The following is a 21,478-nucleotide window of genomic DNA, read 5'->3' as shown; positions in this document are numbered from 1 at the left end:
CTATTTTGAAATTACATAGCCTGCCACATAAAACAATATTCTCTATATCTTGAAATGAAAATAAAATATATTGGACGGAAAGGTGGAAAGAACTAAAAATATAAGTACAATGAATTTAAAAGTCGCACACACAATAAATTCATTTATGAGATACACAGAAGGCAAAAAAAATCTATCTAAAAGTAATCTACAGTTTTCAAGATTTAAAATGTTGCAGAACAGTGCAAATTTTTCACAAATTATTCCAAGCAGCTTTTAGCCCTTTTTGAGACGTGAGAAAATGTTCTGCTCCCTTTCAATGTGGTATCCTGAACTTGTGTACAATGGCATATGCTGTAACAGGCCACCATGTTATATGCTTTCTTCCAAGTATTGTGAATATAGTTATACAATTTTTTCCCTGTTCACATGATTTCTCCAAATTCGAAGTTTAACACGTTAAAATTGGATGACAAGAAATGTTCATTTTATACCTGTCCAGAGCAATTTTGGACAGACATTGTGTGGATTCATTGTTGAACTTTTGAACTTGCAATGTACGTGTATTTATAGTCATTAATATGCTTTGAAGTACCGAGAGCACCAATATATTATTGTTACCATAATTGTTTCAAATGAATTGAAAATAATCTGAGATGTCTTGTGTCAAAATTTATTGCACTGGAGATAAACCAAGGTGATATCAAATAACTATATTTTTTTCTGCAAAATCTTTCAATTTTAAGAGTTGATGATCATGTAGACCTTCCCTTTGACATAGTAGCTTTATTTTTCAAGAATAGAATTTCATTAAAATCAGGTGAAAAATACATGTACTTTGATAATAAACATCACTTGATAAAATAGCTTGAGTTGCAAAGACAAAACAGTAAAATAAAAATAAATAATAAAGCTGATACATTACATTGTGGGTCGAAGAACAGTATTACTGTTAATGAAAGCAAGAAAATTTTATTAAATTCCCTTCATTTTATCAGCAAATTGAGAAATTTTACTTCCAATGAAGCAATAAACTGTCAACGAAAATTAATGCCATGACGTGACTTGTCAAATTGCCAAGAAAAAAAATTACTGAGAGAAATTCGGCTAATATCAGCATTGAAATACTGAGATAGAAAAGCAAATTATTAGTCTATCGCTTCATGTGATGAAAACAACTCAATCCTCTTGACTGACAAGTGACAAATATGTACAATTTCTAAATTGCATTTCTGAAGCTGTCATCTTTGACAAAAATTTGAAATAAATCAAGGTAAAAATAGGAAGGTTGACTTTAGAGACACCTACAACAAGCAGTCGATTGTCATTTAGATTCATTATGAAAGAAAGAATGATTCCTCAAAACATGGAATGATAATTAAGCAGCTACTTTATGAAATCTCACATTTTTTTAACTTACATACAGTAGGAACAAGAAATCTTGTGTTAACGGGCCAAGGATTTGATAAGATGTTACCAGGTATTTAATACTTATTGGCAAAATGACAAATAAATGGAGGCTTTTGCAATATAACTCAAAACACATATCAGGCATAGAGCAGACAGCACCAAATGAATATAAAGGCTAAATAAATGTATTTTATAAATAGATATCTATTAACACTGCAGAATGACACAGCAAACATAAATGTAAAGACCATGAGTCACAACAAATGTACAGAACATATTTTTTATAAATTAATATCACAAGAAAGCACCAGTATTTCAAGCAAGAGTTGTGAGGATGATGTGGATTATTTCTCCACATCCATGAATTTAAAAAATCAAAGTAATGCCTAAAGGCCACCGCACACCTTACAACCCGACTGGTCTGCGACTGGCTTGCGACTGAGTGAGGGGAGATGAATCGCAAGGTGGTCATAAGCCTCGACACCTCACACCTTGCGATCCGACTACCATGCTGTCTGCGACTCACGCATGCGCTTTTTGCTTTTTGCCATAGCAACTGAGAGAATGCTCTTACTACTGCGTATGCGCGTTGTTTATCATATACGCGTCGTGCAACTCTGCTGTCTGATTGGCTGGAAGTTGGATTGAGCTTGCAATCCAGTCATAAGGATTCAACTTGTCAAATCCTTACGATTTTCCTTGCGACTGGTCTCTGACCGGTCTGCGACTCTCAAGCTGACAAGAGCTGTGACGTCACATCTCCCCTCACTCAGTCGCAAGCCAGTTGCAGACCAGTCGGGTCGTAAGGTGTGCGGTGGCCTTTAGATTAAGCAAATCATACTGTAGCACTAGTAAAGAAACAGGAAGAAAAAATTCACTGTCAACAGATCATTTTTCTTTTCATTTTGTGATGAAAAAACATGGATACATTTTATATACCATACATTTACATGTGCATACTACGTGTACATTGGGTCACTTTTTAAGTGTTACGAGTTGTAAACAAGGTGTCATAATAAATATTTGTATGTATTCGCATGGAAATGTAGATGTACACTGTAGTTTGAAAGGTAAAATTCTAAATGTTCAGCATACCATCTAGATAGACACATCAATACATGAACTCGAATAAAACACTCATGATAAACTGTGTTCAGTCATATTGCATTATTACTCTTTCATAATTACTGCCCTTATTGTCGCACGTAATTTAAACTCTGAAGAAAAGGTTGCTTGTATTGAAGCAATTTGATAATTTTGGGGAAGAATTTATCAAGATGCATAAAAAGGTCAATTTCTGTACTTTAATCCCACTGCCCTGGGTCCTTCATGCATATTATTATACAGCAATGCTCAACCATTTTTATCAGTAGGAAGCTATACGACAAATTAAGCAATTTATTACAATGTGTAAATGAAGCTACAATAACTGTGTACAGGTGTGTCTTTGAGCAAGTCTCTCTGTTCAGAAATAGTATTTTCAAAAGTTTGAAAGCTTATTACTGTGTGAATGAACCTACAAAACTATGTGTTAATGTGCATTTAAGCAGCCTCTATGTTCAGACAAATGAAAAAATACATTATGTAAATGAATTCCACACTGACCCTGTTTTGTCATAACTTTGTTTCAAATCAATATTACAGTATACCGGTACTAGATAGTTCAACATTAGCCTAAAAAAAATTTCCATATACTTGAGATTGATTGGATCAATCGTAACTCTTTTTAAGATGGTGCCCAGGTATTATGATTCTGACTCCTCGTCTTCCAGTCAGAGGGTTGTGGGTTCAAATCCCAGTTATGGTGATAATATCCTTCAGTAAGACATCGATCCACACCATGCTGCACTCAACCCAGGTGAGGTGAATGAGTACCCAGGAGAATTAATTTCCTGAATGCAATGAGCGCCGGAAAATGAAGCTCTTCGTAATGCCGGAGCAATTCAAATGATGAATGTGAGCCTCAGAAGACAATATTTCTAGAAAGACTGTGTCATCATGGTGAAGTGGTTCTGACTCCCGTGTCGTAATCACAGGGTCAAGGATTCAAATCCTAACCCAGGCAGTAATATCCTTCAGCAAGAAATTCATCAACATAGTGCTGCGCTCAACCCAGGTGAAATAAATACTGCATTTATTGTAGAGCGCTTAAAAACTTCTGATACAAGTTACATGCTCTATAAAGAAAAGTATAATTAGATTTCTATATGGTATGAATCTCTGTAAAACACAGCAAAGATTTGTTAACCACAGTATTTGAGAATACACACTGCACATGTACTTACATTACTACGGCAAGGCTGTGGTAATAGCACAGTGCCTGGAAATTTGTGAAAGCTACGATAGGATAGATGTCGACTGTAGGATTGGTTGGTCTAGGAACTAGAGCTAGGCCTGAACTGGAAGCAGCCTAGTCTGGAACTCAGCAAAGCCTGGTGTCGCCTGTAAAAAAAGGTCTAGTCTAAGAACTTTGACTAGAACTGCCTTTTTATTTATGCAGCACTGCAAGCAGCCTTGGAACTGTCTTCTTTGGAACTTGTGTAGTCTTGGAACACAGCACTGCAAGCAGCCTTGGAACTGTCTTCTTTGGAACTTTTGTAGTCTAGGAACTTGGTATACACAGCACTGGAAGCAGCCCAACTACAGTCTGTAACTTGGTGAAGTCTATGCTAGGAAGGGTAAGAACTAAGAGTGCCTATTATCATTCTAAATAGATGTCTTCTGTAGGATTGGTGTAGTCTAGGAACTCAGCATAGAAGCGTTTAAAAGCAGCACTGTGAATAAAACAGACAGAAATATTTAATATAGCAGTGTGATTGAGCAATAGACTTAAAAATGTATTGTTCAACTTCATTCAGAATCAAAACATTCTTTTTTTCTCTCTATATCTTGCAGCTATTGCTGTAATAACAATAATTGGTAATAATAACATGGCAAGCAAATCATCTATCGTTGGGTTGTCTAGTGATGAACTTAAGATAATACCATTCTTAACAAGAGAGGGCACTAGATAACTACTTACCCAATGGCTTCTGCAAGCAGATACTAGTCCACCCTGAGCATTTTCTGTTATGAATACATGGCATTCAAATCGTCTATCATTTGGATGTTAAGTGATGAATTGAAAACAATAATTACCAAGAGATGGTGCTAGATAACTACTTACCCCATGGCTTCTGCAAGCGGTTTTCCACTCTGGGCATTTTCTGTTATGAATACATGGCAAGCAAATCGTCTATCGTTGGGATGTTTGGTGATGAATCCAAAGTATCTGATTGCAAAAATTGTATAAATATCTTTAGAATTACAGAAAAAACATACAAATACAATACTTGAGGAGAGAAAATTAGTCATAATTGGCAAATCATTTTTTTTCTAATTATCTTACTCAGAAAAGTTCAACACGATAAAACTTCAGTTAAAATGCATCATAATAGCAACATTTTGACAAAAAGGTGCATTTTTAAACAATCATTTTTTTTTTGTGTTGCCAATTTAGACAGTGTAACAACTAGTTTGTGTTGCTTAGAACCTTTGAATGTTAAAGCGCTATACACATTTTTTTTTTATGGAATGTTCCCCAGATTCATTTAGCCATGATGATGTTACTGTTAGACAATCTGAGAATGAAAACCCCCTGCTTGCCAGAAACGTGGATACAAATAAGAGATGGACTCACTTAGAGCTTTGTGGATCATTCACAACTATGGAAAGCTGTACCATAAGTGTTGTAGGTCTCATGGTACACCATGTATCTTTCTTGGGCAATTGTTGGTCCAGGGGCCCGTTGCAGAAAGGGTTGTAATCAATTGCAACTCCAAAAGTCAGGCGTAACTTGATTTTCTACCAATCAACAGCGCGCATTTTGGACTTGCGATTGATTTTTTGACTTGCGTTTAAACGCAACTCTTTCTGCAACGGACCCCTGGAAAGGACCACCCAATCTCAACGTTTCAACAAGTGTGTTCGTGTCGTCTTCAGGAGAATGAATGTACCATAAACTCTTCTCCATAAGGACATGGCATTTTGTAAATAAAAGAAGGATCACGTTTATGAACCCAAACAGAGACATTGTATGAATATTTGTAATAAATTGTTATCTTTTAAATTGTATTTTGCTTTTTTTATCCAATGCCTCTTTGTAATATTTTCAAAATTAATATTGTTTTATCATGCTACATGTATGTTTTTATCTAGGATGCAAATAAAAGGCTTTATGGGCAAATCAATCAATCAATATATACATGTAGATGACTCAATTTGAAAAGGTATAATCCATTCTAAACTTATGGTGCCACTTGTTTTCCATAGTTGCGACTGATTGGATCGATCACACTCCTTTGTGAGATACACTACTGCTCAAATGTTTTGGCACATCGGTACGGCCTTTGGGGTGTAATCGCGATCCTTCACCTAGGTTTTTCTTTTTCAGGCAAGATCGCGATCCGCCAACTGTAAGCTAGCCGTGAGCTATCGGTAAGGCCCCAGTGAGGCACCACTGGGGAAGAGAGAGCACACGCAAGGAACGGTTTGATTCCGATGAGCGCGCACATGTACATTAGACTCACTTTGAGCTTTGTGGATGGAAGCCACAGTATGATATATTCTTGAGGGAAAAGTAGTAGTTGTGTCCTTTTGGTTTCCCGCTCAGGAATTTCTCCACCTTCTTCCTTACCGAATCCTTTTGCTGTAAATAAATAAAATGGATCATAATCATATAAAATTATTTGCTGTATATTATGCTGACAATATCATTGTGATCTTTTTTTTCTCATTTCATGTGTCCAAAATTCCACTTCTGTTTGTCATAATTATCAAACATGGAAACTAAACCCAAGTCATATTAGTACTTAACTATAACAATAATAATACACAAAATTTTAAAAGAACGTTATTAAACAGATATTTCAAAGCACCAAGAAAAGAAAAGTATGGAAGTAAGAATATACCAGATATTTAGGGATATGAACAAAAAGAGAATACGGAATTCCAAACATCTTTACAGAAATTAATTAGAAATATAATAAAGAAATAATTACAGGATAATGGAATTCAACAACAACAAAATGTGGAAGTCAAAACATCATTACCACTATTAAGTAGAAATATAATATAGAAATAATAGATCAATCCCATCCAATCATTTCATACCTGCTTCTCAGAGAAAAATATCTTCAGCAGAGCTGCCAAGTTGTTTTTCCATTTTCAGTATTCTTATCCCCCAAAATCACTATTTTGACAAAAAAATCAGTACTTTTACCATGTGAGATAAATATTTTGTATTTTTCCCCAAAAAAGTGTATTTCATAATAAAATGCTTGGCGCACTCGCCCATCACGGTGCTCAAGCTGCATGCAAGCTAAAATGCGCACTGCTCTTGCAGATGAAAAAAAAAACCATTGAAACTTGTGTATATCTCACCCTGGTTTTTACAAAATGATTGAAAAAAAAAAACAAGTTACCTGAAATTACATTGATCTAATAACCATATTTGTGTACGTTTTATGAAATAGAGACATATAGAGATGATTTTTCTCAATAAATAACGATTTTGTAAAAAAAAACGTATTTTTTAAAGAAAAAACGTAATGCCGTATTTTGTTTGCAAAAAACGTACTAAATCTGGCTAAATCGTACTGGTTGGCAGGTCTGCTTCAGTCATCATGAACCATTGAAAAATCAGGATTTATGCCAATTTTAATAAAATGCCACATGGGGCAGGTGACGTCACAATATTTTTTTTTTCAAATCACAAATCTTTCATGCTTTCACGGATTTCTACCAGACCTTCACCAATTATCCCATGCCAATAAGCCATTTCGTAGTTCCATTCTGCGCATGATCAGAAGATTCTGTGCATGATCAGAAAAAGGTTATTGGTACTAAAGTGACATAGGCGAGATAAGCACCAACTTTGATGTCTTGATTATTCATATATTCTTTTGAATTGTGGTTTTCATTAGATCCGCAAAAAACAACAATACGTCCACTAGCGACTGGTATTTCACAGTTGGCCAAATACATTGCTATAACATGCTAATGCATTCAAAGTAGAAATGCAATAAATAACTTCGCAGAGTGTTCATTAGTGTGCTATTCTAGTCACCTGGTCTATTCAATTTCTTCATCCTGCTATGTAAGGCATGCTTACGTAATATCTTGCTCTGAAATCTGCCTTTCATAATGAAAGAAATGAACGGTCATCTGACCAAAATTGCCCATGAAGTACACATGTAACTATGAAATGGTCTATTTGCATTTTACACAGGGTTAACTTCCCCTCTAACAAAAATCTATGACGTACCTCCTCCGGTTTTGGAGATTTCGACTGGTCAATCATTCTGACCCCGTTGTCGCTGATTTCTAGAATGCACTTTGTCGGGGGTCGAAGGTCAGGGGTCATCCTCCTGGCCATAACGACCTTCTGCATGGCCCTGCATAAAACTTCATTGCCTCTGTGAAAGGGAGTTTCCACTGAACCAAGAAATTGCAGTCGGAATCTGCTTATATGAACCCTCTTGATCGGCGCACCTGCATGATGAAATAAATGAAAAATAAGAATTAATCAAACTGATTTTATTCCTAAAATTGGCATCAATGAAACAAAAGGGAAGATGAATTGATTCATCTTGTTTCAATTCTCAAATTAGCCACTTTCACAAAATAAAACAAACGGAATAAAAATTGTTGATTATCAAATCTGCTTCCAGTCTTCAATTGGCACTTCTATGATAAAATTGAAGGGGAAAAGGGAATTTATCTACTTTCAATTCTCAAAGTGGCATTTTACCCCTACACCGGAAGCTTAAAGAAAAAAAACGCACAGATATGGATAATATACAGGTATGTGTTATAAAAATAAATACAATCTCAAGGGTGACTGATTGATTATGAATGTAAAGGAGATGGGGATGAGGGGTAATACTGATGTGGGGTGGGGTCCCTGAGTGCTTACTGTCCCTTTTAGAGACTTCACATTGCATCATAGGGGATGCTTCTCATTATCGTTTTATTCTTGCCTTTGGTTTCCGTCTCTTGTCATTCCGCCATCCAGCATCTCTTTTCGGGATTGACCACACGGTGTCATAGGCCTCTTCCGCACTATGTATTTATGCAATCTTTGCTTTAGTCATATGTACATAATGGTCATAACCCCTTACTATTTATCATATTGACAGGTGCAATGTTGATAATTTACTAAAAAGTTATATGTTCATTTTTATGCTAATTTCTAATAAAAATTCATTTTCTTCCATATTCAATAAAACATCATTTTTAATACGAATTATGCAGAGACCATTTGTCATAAAAATCTGAATATATAACAAATTTGTTAAGTAACAGAAGAAGTCGTAGTTCCCTGAAAGCAAAAGCTGGTAATGAGATACACCGATCATAGACTTACAAAGTGATATTGAATTGTACTGAATTGAATAGAATTGAACGGAATGGAATTGAATTAAGTTTGTGTTTTTTTAGTTTTGTTAGTTTTATGTTTCTAATTGTAAATTTTGTCAATGTTATTGTTTTGGGGGCCATTCTCTACAAGCAGTTTGCTTTTTTATGGTCCTAGCCATATTTTGTACCATTTATTACATAATTATGTACACTGTATGATTTGTATATACATATTTTTATGGTTGAATAAAATTGAATTGAATTGGATTGAACTAAATTGATTAAGCTTTGACATACCAGGCTGACCATCGACTTCCATAGTATAATCTCTCACATATCTGCTTGGGAAACAGCCCTCATCTCCGGTCCTCAGGTTGATACCCTCGTACCAGAGGTCATCACCTTTGACCTCTACATAAACGGGGTCATCCTTGTCCAGGAGTATCTCGTCGTCGTGGCGAGGGAAGAAGCGGTAGAGGGCCTTGTGGGATTGCACCTTGAGTTCTCCGTCGATCACCAAGGTTACGGGCTGGAAGCACGGTTGTTCATCATCTGAAATGATGATAATATAAAGATTAAAGATAAATGCCAGTTGTGGTAACAATTCCAAAATGAGAAATATACAGAATCATGTAAAATAACCACACAAGTGTCTGTATGTATGAATAACAAATTAAGTGCCAGTGGATTCTGGAAAATATTGTGCAATTGCTGATAAATCAAATAAGCATGGGTTTATTCAAAGTCAAATGTTGGGTATTTTTCCAAGCAATAATAATACACTGTCCCACATGTGCTTACCTGTGTTGGCGATCTACAGTAAAGTGTGATCAGATTTCAGCTTATATTTCATGGTTTTGCAAAGTTTAGTTTATGCAACTGTACCAGATCTAGACCCATTATGATATAGTGACAATCAAACTTGGTTATAAATGACAAATTTTCTTGTAAAATTATTGTTTACTGCAACTGTTTTCACTCGGTTAAAATCTTTAACACTGATATTTCACCTGAAGGGTCGTTCTCCTTTGGAGGCGGTGGTCTCCGGAATTGAGGCGCAGCCCGTTTGATGGAGAACGTCTTCTTCTTCCGGAGGCTCTCCGGACTGGAGTCCTCTTGTAGGAGGAGGTTGGTGTTAGAGAGGAAGGGGGTGAAGTGGGGCGTGATTGATTCTACAATCGGGCGTGGCACCTCCTCTGGGGGAAGGACAGGGTCCGGGACGGGGGCAGAGGTGTGGGGGAGGGTGGCGGCTGGGAGGGGTAGTTGGTTTGGCCGGGTGGGCTGAGACGAGGCCTGTGGTACTGTAAGCATAGATATGAAGGTACATGTACATGTAAGTCCAGACTTTATTTTCATCAAACTCGTTACACTTTACGTCGCTCTCACAAATAATTACAAGGCAAACGCCAAGCGTTGTCTCACCTGCATATTGCAGTCATGAAGAGACTGCATGTCAAATCTGAAGGGTAACATTTAAGAAACTTTGACAGCTTTTCTATTGTACAATTGGCAATTTTGTGTGAATATTATAAATGGTGCCAAGAACTATAGCTCATTAAATAAATAACAACAGTTTTTAAAGAATAAACAAGTAAAATACAAAATCTGGTTCAGGTATAGAGAGTACTGAGTTCTGAAGTAAAATGTTAGTGTTAAAAAGTATAAAATTATAAAGTTCATGTCATTAGATGAACAAAGTAGTGTGAAAGTTCATTGACCTTTGACCTTAATTGAATTCAACTCACATTCGAACCAACCTGACCTGCACCTTCAATACACGTTTGGCGATCCCACCTCGAAGCTATAGAAAGTTATTGTGTGTACAACACAGTACAGTGCCAGTCATGGAAAGTTCATTGACCTTTGACCTTAATCAAATTCAACTCACATTCGAACTTGACCTGCACCTTCAAAAGATGGACCTCTTGTATGAATTTGGCATTCCTACCTCGAAGATATAGAAAGTTATTGTGTGTACAACACAGCACAGTGCCAGTCATGGAAAGTTCATTGACCTTTGACCTTATTCACATTTGACTCATATTCAAACTTGACCTGTGCCTTCAAGAGATGGACCCCTCGTATGAATTTGGTGATCCCACCTCGAAGCTATAGAAAGTTATTGTGTGTACAACACAGCACAGTGCCAGTCATGGAAAGTTCATTGACCTTTGACCTTAATCAAATTCAACTCACATTCGAACTTGACCTGCACCTTCAAGAGATGAACCTCTTGTATGAATTTGGCGATCTCACCTCGAAGCTATAGAAAGTTATTGTGTGTACAACACAGCACAGTGCCAGTCATGGAAAGTTCATTGACCTTTGACCTTATTCACATTCGACTCATATTCGAACTTGACCTGTGCCTTCAGGAGATGGACCTCTGGTATGAATTTGGTGATCCCAACTCAAAGATATAGAAAGTTATTGTGTGTACAACACAGCACAGTGCCAGTCATGGAAAGTTCATTGACCTTTGACCTTTGACCTTATTCACATTCGACTCATATTCGAACTTGACCTGTGCCTTCAAGAGATGGACCTCTAGTATGAATTTGGTGATCCCACCTCGAAGCTATAGAAAGTAATTGGGTGTACAACACAATTGTTGACGACGACGGCAACGCCGACGCCGCCGGAAACAAATAGTGATACCTATGTCTCGCTCCGCTACGCAGGCGAGACAATAATCATGATAAAATTAGCTGGATTTATAGTGTTTTTACTGATTGCAACAAAATCACAGAGTGTGCGCTGACCTGCAATGCACAGCAACTGTGGTCAGATATAATGCAGAAGAATCAGACCAAATCTCAGACATTTGACATGTCAAATCTTTCTGCCATTTTTTTACCTTTTTTTTTATTTGAGACGATCAGATTTGTCTAACACAATGATTTCATAACCAATTTGCTTTCCTGCTGCAGCGCAGACAGCATATGCCTCAGAGGAGGAGCCATGGAGATGCAGAGCTGTTGCAATGTGTGCGCTGGCCTGCGATGCGACTGCACCGTGCTGCGATTGGCAACTTGTTGCAATTGGATCTTTGTGGAATCGCATTGCATAGAGAAATGCCAGCTTTGGTAACAATCTCAAAATGAGTTCCAAGAGAATCCAATAAAATGACCACCCAAGTGTTTTTTATGTATATGTCATAATGTGACAAATGGCTCTGGAAGAGAATGTGTAATTGCTGAGGAATGAGCAAATGAAACAAGTAATTTCATCAAATGTTAGGTATTTTTCCAAGCAACATTTTAATACAAAGTCCCACATATGCTTTTTTTTTGTTAGTGATCACATGTGCTGGCAGTTTTGAACGAAGATTTCATAATTTTTTTTTTACCGGTGTGTTGGCTCAATTGGTAGAGCGTACAACAGGGAGGTTGGGAGTTCAAACCCAGGCCGTGTCAGACCAAAAGTCGTTAAAAGATGGGAGTTGCTGCTACCCTGTTTGGCATTCAACAATACAAGGGATAGAGTTACGTCAATCTGGCGCTGCACAGTGGCTGCCAGGTCCACGATCAATTGGGCAAAACCAATTTTTGGAAGATTTCTGTTTCTGATTTCTTTCAAACAATAAAATATGGATTTTCAATAAGTTTATGGAATAATGTACAAGACCTAGATCTAGGATAATAGGGTAAACAATTAACCTTGATTTTCAAAGACTTTCTCATGAAATAATTGTTTGCTGCAAATGCATAGATTACCTTTTCCTGGTGTGTCTGGGGATGTTACTGGTGAGGGCGATGACTGGGGTTGACAGTTGTCCGTTGGTGACTGAGAATCGTCGGTCGGTGAGGCAAGAGGCCTCTGTTCGGCGGCAAGTAGTTCGGCTTGGAGGTTGGCTGTGTGATATCGATATCAGCTCATTATTATATTAAGTGTAAAACCTCACAGTGTAATGACAATATTAAAATCAAATCGATGACTTTCCTTATAACACTTTATAAAACTTATCATAATAACATTAATAATAATGGTATATTTACCCAGGGTAACCACTTCAGTTCCGAAAAATGTTCTCCCAGCGGGCCCTGCTATTATTATTACCCGGCTAAGCTAGTCTACCTATTCAGGTGCACACAGCTTTGTGAGGAACCACTTCCTGCCAGTACCCATTTACCTCTCCTGGGTCGAGTGCAGCACACTGTGGATGAATTCCTTGCTGAAGGAAATTACGCCATGGCTGGGATTTGAACCCACGACCCTTTGTTTCAAAGTCCGGAGACTAATCCACTGGGCCACAACGCTCCACTATCGTGTGATATCAATACACATCTCAATGAAGTCACACCAATATTTTTCTCTCTATACTAATAATTTAAAATTTAGCTATGTACTATCACTATCAATACAATGATTTGCTTTACAACTAAAACTTAGTACACTTCACTTTGCAACACCAACATGAATATCAATCCAAGATGTCATTCCACATAATGATACTTTCAAACTTTGTGGTGTAATATTAACATTAGTATCAATTGATGACTTTCCTTTAAACTTAATTGTGTAATATCAATATTATTCAATTCAATTCAATTCAAAGTCTTCTTTATTCGCATAAAAATGCATATACAAATATTAAAAAATATGTTTTCCAATTTACAAAATAAATATAGATTTATATATATATATACATAAAAAAATGTATTCAATAAAAAAATGTACTTTAAAACAGTCAACAACAACAATTTTTTTTTTTAATATGATGACCTTGATTAATACATGTATAACATAAGTAACACTCTACATATAGTGCAAGATGCTTAATAACCCGACCAATGCTTTCATACTTGAACCATCCATACTTGCAAATGTATCAATAAATAACACAAATATGCATAAATCAAATATGGTAGCCCAAATTTATGCCAGTGCCTCTTGACTTAAAGAAAAATCCAGTGATTTACAAGACTTTAATCAACTAACCTGGAACTTGAGTTGGCATCTGTGGTAGCTTCCGTCCTTTTCTTCTTGACTTTCTTCTTCGCTCTCCCGATCTTTGACCTGAATTGTGTTCGTTTTCCTGCCCAAGCAAAGGAAAAGACAATAGCTTTTTAGAGGTTCATTCACTACCAATCACTTGCTGCAAGACTCCCCAAGGAGTGGATATTGGTGTAAGCAAGGAAAATGTCATTCATAAAACCTCAATCCGTGCTTGCTTAGCACTTGGAGTGACTAGACTTGAATTACTATAATACTCCCCATGAAGTGGATATTGTAGGCAAGGAAAATGTCATTCATAAAAACCTAAATCTGTGCTTGCTTAGCACTTGGAGTGGCTAGACTTGAATTACTATAATATTCCCCAGTGAGTGCATATTGTGTGTAGGCAAGGAAAATGTCATTCATAAAAACCTCAATCCAAGCTTGCTTTGCACTTGGGGTGACTAGACTTGAATTAAAATAAACCCCAGGGAGTGGATATTGTAGGCAAGGGAAATATAATTCACAAAAACCTCAATCCATGCTTGCTTAGCACTTGGAGTGACTAGACTTGAATTACTAAATACTCCCCAGGGAGTGGATATTGTTATAGGCAAGGGAAATGTCATTCATAAATACCTCAATCCATGCTTGCTTAGGACTTGTAATGACTAGACTTTAATTACTATAATACTCCTCAGGGAGTGGATTGTGTGGGAACAAGCGAGAATCTGATGACTATCTTTATAATATGAATCTCTACACAATGTCCACCAATGTTAGATTATGAAGTGGATTGACCTGAATTATTTTAATACTCCCCAGGGAGTGAAGAATGTGTGCGGGCAAGCAAGAATCAAATGATAAGGATTTATTATGTATATCTGAAAATTACGTAGTGACACTGTCCCAATAAGAGCTATATGGAATCTCCACCCATATTGATTTAGGAATCAAAATTGCTGTTATACTTCCCAGGACATGGAGATTGTGCTTGGGCAAGCAAAAAATCTGATAAGTAGAATAATAACATGTAACTATAAAACACTTAGTAAAAATGTTTAAATTTATCGAGAGCTTCATAAAAGCAGATTACTAATCATCATACTTTACATTTGATCAAATAGCAGCCACTATCATCAACTATCAACAGGTTTAACTGTAGGCCTATATCACAAGTGTATTTGAAAAAGAAAGGTTTACAAGTTATTAAAAGAAATAGAAAATATCATCATCAATTATGAGTTTCATACCTTGGAACTTGCCCTCCTTCTCCGAGAACTTTCCTTCGTCTTACTGGGTGATCCCCTTCCTTTCTCCCTATCTCTACTCTCTCCCGTCTCCTTCTCATTCGTCCTCCCCTTCCTCTCATCGTCCAGTATAGTGAGGAGTTTTTTTGCCTCGTCTCCCGGGTCGTCGTCAGGATGGTACGGTCTCCTTCCCTCGGAGAGCTCCAGCTCGATCATGTCCTCCCGGACCTTCTCCGTTTGGGAGCCATCTTTGGAGCTGGACGTCGAACCTATCCGCCTTGGTGTATCTACAACAGATAATACAACAGGTAATAACAATATTGAGCAATGATGATGATGATGAGGATGATGATCGTGGTGGTGATGATGATGATGATGATGATGACGATGATGGTGATGATGATGATGAAGAACAACCACAACAGCAACAACAAAAACAACAACAACAATAATAATAATAACAATAATAGTATTATTATTAATTAAAATAATAATGCTAAAGATAATAATACAAATAATAATAATAACATTATTATCATTACCAGTATCTGGTTAAAAATTTATTATGTAATTAAGATAATAAATAATAAATTGCCATACCTACATGTACAGTGTACACGCAAAAGTTTTACAGATTTATTATAACCCCGATAATCATTCCATCGGTCATTCCCGCAATTGCAATACAGCATGTTTGCTTAGAAAACCTTATTGGACGCCATTTTTTGCTGAAATGATCATTGGAAAATATTTGCCTAGTATATATTAAAATGAAACACCTGATTATAGTTTTGGTATGTCAAAAACATGGACCCAACCAAATGGAATAACCAATCCTATCATGACTCCAATTTACTTTGTATAAAATGCAGTCTAATAAAGATTGGGATATCTCTAAGCTTAATTTCTATTTTATCCTATTATAATACTTTATGTAAGATGATATCTAAATGCTTTAAATGCGAAATTGGAGTACATGTACAGTATGAAGGGGATGGACTTACTATATAAAGTGAATGAGTCGTTACTGAATACTGAGCCAGTAGGGGACCTTGCTGATTTCTCGTAACTGAATATATCCTCACTTTGAAAACTGTCCAGACTAAGATCATGTGTCAGTCTGTAACTGCAAAGAAAAGGAGCACAATCAAAATTATGAGATTCATAATAAAATATTTATAAAAACATCCATACCATCTGTCATAATGTAAAATGAAATTTACTTAACTTGTAAGTTGCGTCACTCGCGTGCAAACCTTAAGTCATTATTTAAAGAGTTAAGGTCTCTTTTCTGCCATAAACTTTTCTTTATTACAGCATGGCCAAATTTGTGTGTTGATCGATTCAGCCGCTAAAAAGTATTAAATCTGGATCTGGATGTATACGATGCAGGGCCCTCCTGGGCATAAACGCATCGGGTACTTGACCTGGATTTTGGCGGGACCGGCAGGTGCAATACACCGGGTGAACACCCTAGCCTACTCTTTGACGAATAGTGTATTGGTTTTAACGTGCATAGGTTGTACCTCTTCTATACACGGGACCAACATTTGCGTTCTTTCCGATGGACGGAGTGTTTTCCAAACTGTATTCACACCTGCACTGAATATAGTGGTGAGGCACGCTAACACACAACGCTATAGCATCAGACTTTTTGATAGACGCGTTTCGGCATTAGCGGGACTCGAACCCCTCACATTGAGATCTTCGATCTTATCTGAAACATGCGCTCTAAGTCTAACCGACTGAGCTACATGTACCCTGCCTCGCTAAGTCGCTAAATCTGCCAGACCAAAAATGGGATCAATGCATCTCGCGTGCGAAGGATTCATATGCACATGGTGCACGCGAATTTTTCACACCCTTTTTACTAAAATAACTAAGCCATTCCTTTTAAAATAATGTTTCTAATTGTGCTATGACACTTACCGAACCATATGGATCGTTTCTTGTCTTCTCTTTGGTGTGTTTTTAAGAAAAAAAATGCATTTTCTCGTGATCTTCACGTAGATACCGCAGGGTAATTGTGGTTGTAAACTTTTGCTTAAAGAGGGCGCGCGATATTATTCACAAGATGTTTGTTTACGACGGTTCTGCAGCTTGTACTGCTAGCTGCATTTTAGACGCTCAGCATTATTTTCCTCTTTCTGTTTTTTTTTTTGCTGTCAAGCGGTATTTTCTATTGTAGCGCCATCAGCGATGATGAAATGTAAAGAGTCGCCTTGAAATGAAGAAAAATTATGTCACATTAATTCGTTAGTTTGTTTCCTATTTTTTTCTCACTTTTTTCTTCTTCCTCATCTATGATCAAAGGTGAATACCTTTTTTTGATATCTGTTCTAAAAGCTGGACATTTTAAATATTTTGTTCAAGTAAATAAATCAACAGGATAGTAATCAAAATGCGATAGAGCTGCCCGAGCTGAAAATTCTGATACAAGGACTTGAAAATAAAACATTCTGAGCACTTTTTATAACCATGATGAGGAGACCTATATATATATATATATATATATATATATATGTGTGTGAAGTTATACATGTACTACAGCTTTGGCAACTCTTTTATTTAAATATTGTGTGAAAGATATATATATATATATATATATATATATATATATATATATAAAATGCTTGATTTATTTACGCCTATATATATATATATATATATATATTTATATATATATATATGTATATGAAATAAGCTAACACGAAAAAAATACGTTTTGGGGACTGTTAAATAAGAATTCATGAGTGGGATAGGTAACTATCTATTCTATTCTTGTTCGTTTTCTATTATTATTTGTGTGTTGTGTTTATTTTTCTTGAAGCACCAAAAGGTGGACATGTCCGCTAAGATATATTAACGAAGTCACCATTATTATCACAAGCTAACGGATCAATTAAAATGCGAGCGTGAAACGTGAGCTTCTTTTTTTCTTAATTCAGTCTTAACGATACTTTTTCATCATATTTTAAAGGTGAATCTCATGATTCAAAATGATAAATGCTTGTCGCACGGGCAGAAATAGCGGGACCAATAGTTATTTTCAATATTCCGAACTGCATTCTGGACGTTGTATAAGCGCCTTTGTATAACAATTAAAAGGGTAGGTCTATTTACCTTACAAATTATGCGAGCGCTGAACTTTTGGACATTTAAACCTCAACAAATGGACATTTTTTAAATATGAACAACATCATAAATGTCGCTTACAAAAATGATGCCAGCGCGAAGCTCGCGCTTAGAGTTTTTGATATTGATGACAGGACTGTATCTAAATGAAAAATAATGCGAGGGCATTTGCGCTTAAGATTTAAATTTGGGATTTGAAAAGTCCGACAGATTACCTATACTTTTAAAAGAGGAATGACCTCCAGAATTCAAGCGCGAAGCGCCAGTAGATTTATGTTGAAGTTTAGACCTAGAACAGGGACGTTGAACCTTTATAATCATGAAAAAGATGGTATTTTTATAAATAAAACATGGGAGTCTAATTCTGTTTTAGTGTTAATATTCAGATCTTCAAACTTGACATTTTCCTATCCCCTTCATTATCCCCTCTCCTTCTCCCTTTCCCCATTTTCGTTCTCCCTTCTTTTCTTCTCTCCCTTTCCCTTCCCTTTTTCGCTTTTCCTTTCCCTTCTTTTCTTTCCTTTCTCCCTCCCCTACTCTTTTCTCGCTCTTTCCATTTTTCTTTCCCTCTCCCTTCCCCTCTTCCTTTCCTTTGTTTTCTTTCTATTTTATGGTCTCCTTTTCCCTCTCTCTCCTCTACCTTTCCCCCTCCCTTTTCCTTTCCCTTTCCCTCTCCTTTTTTGTGCAAACATTAACACGAACATCTTGCTTCCTACACACACACACAAACGCCCGCAATCTAACACACGTAATGCGAAACAATCGGGACATTATCATTTTGTTCATACATATATATGTATATTTTCTCAATGAACATTTTCATCTATTTAAAGCTTTGAAAATTATCAAACAATGATTCCACAGGCGAAATCTCAATGATCATTAGAAAGGTACTTTACCCATTTTCATTTTATGTCATTGTGATTATTCCATACTAAGGCAACATATTTTGGATATAAAAATACATGAAGGATATGTTCCTCTTCTGTTTTATACTTTAACAGAAAACATTTTGTTCAACCAAATTATGATTTGTATTTCCAAGTTCCATGTAATATTTTCATTGGAAAATCTCTTAAAGGTCAAGTGCACCCCAGAAAAAATTGTTTGAATAAATAGAGAACTATGTTGATTTTTGGTACAATTTCCTATTATGCGCCGACGACTTGAATCGAGAATGTTCGATAGGAAAATTTCGCATTTCGATTGTTGTTTGCGTAATTTCCACCGCAGTACGAAGGATGACTAAGGACGGACCGAGCGAAGTATCCTGGTTGAGATTTGGAGGTAAGCGATAAAAACACTTTAATAAATAATTTATAATTGCTTTTTCAAATAAACTTGATCATACGATCAAGATTAACATAGCGGACAAATATTGAAAGGTTTGGCGTAGTTTAGTCCCTCACATTCGTGTGATGAATGAAAACGTCAAAATGCACTATGAAATCACATGTGTTGTGCGAGGTTAGTACGGTATACTAACCTCGCATGTTGTGTGAGTGAGACCAATTAAATGATAAGTCAAGTTTCTTGCTTTTACAGATGAAATTAACTATTGTTTGGTCTAATTTCAATGCAATAAATGCTATCAATAGTATCATTATCGATTGATTTAAAACTGAAAAAATAGTCAACATCACTAACTAGACAAAAAATGTTAAACAATGAACGAGAATGATGATTGATTACTTTTTTGCAAATTTAATAATTAAATTAAGGCAGCCAAATTTTTATGATTTATTTTGGGAGAGCCATACTTTCATTCCAATAACAGATGAATGTCAGGAACTCAGATTAGCTGAATCAACAAATAACTATGATAACGAAACACATTTAAAATAGATGTGTATTTTTATTATTCTTTTTTTAACCATAGGCCCTACATGTAAATGCATGCAAATCAAGATGATTGACGCTCAACTACACTACATCGATGTAAGCAGGCGGGACTACAGTAATTATTTTCAATACAATTGTTATATTCATTCAGCATTACGCAGTATGATTTGCAAAATAAAAAGGTAAAATGTAGGACAAACCTATATGAATCCATTGTCGATCGAAAAACCGAACATTTTTGTGAAGTTTCCCAGTCATTATCGGCGAAATCCGGGTCTCCCATCTCACAGGCTGTTGTCTCTCGCAGCGGACGTCGACGGCCTGCCATACATCCCATTGACGTCATAAAAGATACGGTAATGAGGAGGTAAATGGCGAGTGCGTAAAAGCATCTTATTATTTCTTATGACATCATCTCATCTTTATGATCTGCATCATCTGGGAATCGTCTCATGAAATGACTCGTCAGATATTTTATCCGACAAAGTCTGTTTTATCTAGCAGTTAGCATAGCAACATTTAGACATCTATGTTTCTTAGCCAATCAATTTCAACATAGACGATAAATTTTGATAGTGCCTCTTCATTTTCTATTTTACACGGAGACATTACAAAATATGATAAAAGTGGTGATATGATAATATTCTTTGTAGTTGTTTATATATAACTTAGTATAGTATAATTATATGCATATATAACCCAAATAACCTGAATTACTCCTTGGGGCGGGAAATTGAATGACACACGCAGCACCGTTGGCCGGACTAATGTGGTAATTTGGCGGGAATTTGGCACTTTTCCACGCTACTTTTATGGGTTTTTTTTTCAGCCATCGTCTAAGCCTTATAAGGACTATTGTTGAGAGATAGAAGGGCGACCACCCCTTATGATTTTCCCCTTTTTCAAGTACATATTAATAAAGGAAAACTATCAGAGGGGGAGTAAAAGGAGTATAAAATTATACTGAAAGGAATGATTATGAATTTCAAAAAGTATATAGGCCTTCTAAAAAAATAGAGGTCTGGTCCACCGTATAACAATACCCTATATAATGTTATCAAGAATTATAAAAAATATGACGTCATAATTAGGTAATACCCCCAAAAAAATCATAGTAATAAATAAATAAATAATCAATTAATAAGTAAACAAATAAATAAACAAATAAATAAATAAATGAATAAATAAATAAATAAGAACATAAAATCTAGTGCAGCCAGTGAAAAATAGTGAGTCGTGCAGATCCAGTGGCGTACCGTGGGTCACGGCATTGGGGGGCACCAGCAAACATTTGAGTCACTAAATGACCGCGCGAAGCGCGCTCATTTGCCAGCTATACTGACAATGACATAATAGAGACAATTTAACGACAGTGCCATAAAACGGATATGTATCTCACTGATCAAATAATGGGAGTGCGAAGCGCGAGCTGAAAATTTTTGATATTCAGACCTAGAAAGCGACATTATAAGCAACTTCTTGTTATCATGTTACGTACCGGTCTCGCTAAATAAACAATACGAGCG

At 36.2% G+C, this 21,478-nt stretch overlaps 1 protein-coding gene across 2 annotated transcripts; it reads right to left on the bottom strand.

The window, feature by feature from the left end:
* Positions 1–2,296: 2,296 nt before the first annotated feature.
* LOC129282494 (C-Jun-amino-terminal kinase-interacting protein 1-like) lies at positions 2,297–20,292 on the bottom strand. 2 transcript variants are annotated; one of them, XM_064113791.1, is made up of 11 exons: positions 20,153–20,292; positions 15,980–16,101; positions 14,979–15,262; positions 13,729–13,825; positions 12,504–12,641; positions 9,798–10,088; positions 9,085–9,339; positions 7,694–7,920; positions 5,958–6,076; positions 4,556–4,660; positions 2,297–4,163 (listed from the first exon to the last, which is right to left on the bottom strand). In XM_064113791.1, the coding sequence occupies exons 1-11, from the start codon at positions 20,287–20,289 to the stop codon at positions 4,091–4,093; spliced, it is 1,848 nt and encodes a 615-aa protein (XP_063969861.1). In that variant the 5' UTR covers positions 20,290–20,292; the 3' UTR covers positions 2,297–4,090. The 2 variants fall into 2 exon arrangements, with proteins under 2 accessions (XP_063969861.1, XP_063969862.1); XM_064113792.1 differs by lacking the exon at positions 9,798–10,088 and having other exon boundaries at positions 3,992–4,163.
* Positions 20,293–21,478: the final 1,186 nt, after the last annotated feature.

The sequence above is a fragment of the Lytechinus pictus genome, chromosome 19 (genome assembly GCF_037042905.1).
Source record: "Lytechinus pictus isolate F3 Inbred chromosome 19, Lp3.0, whole genome shotgun sequence".
NCBI classification, from domain to species: Eukaryota; Metazoa; Echinodermata; class Echinoidea; order Temnopleuroida; family Toxopneustidae; genus Lytechinus; species Lytechinus pictus.
The sequence above is the reverse complement of the archived record's forward strand: the minus strand, read 5'-3'. Positions and strand labels throughout refer to the sequence as shown.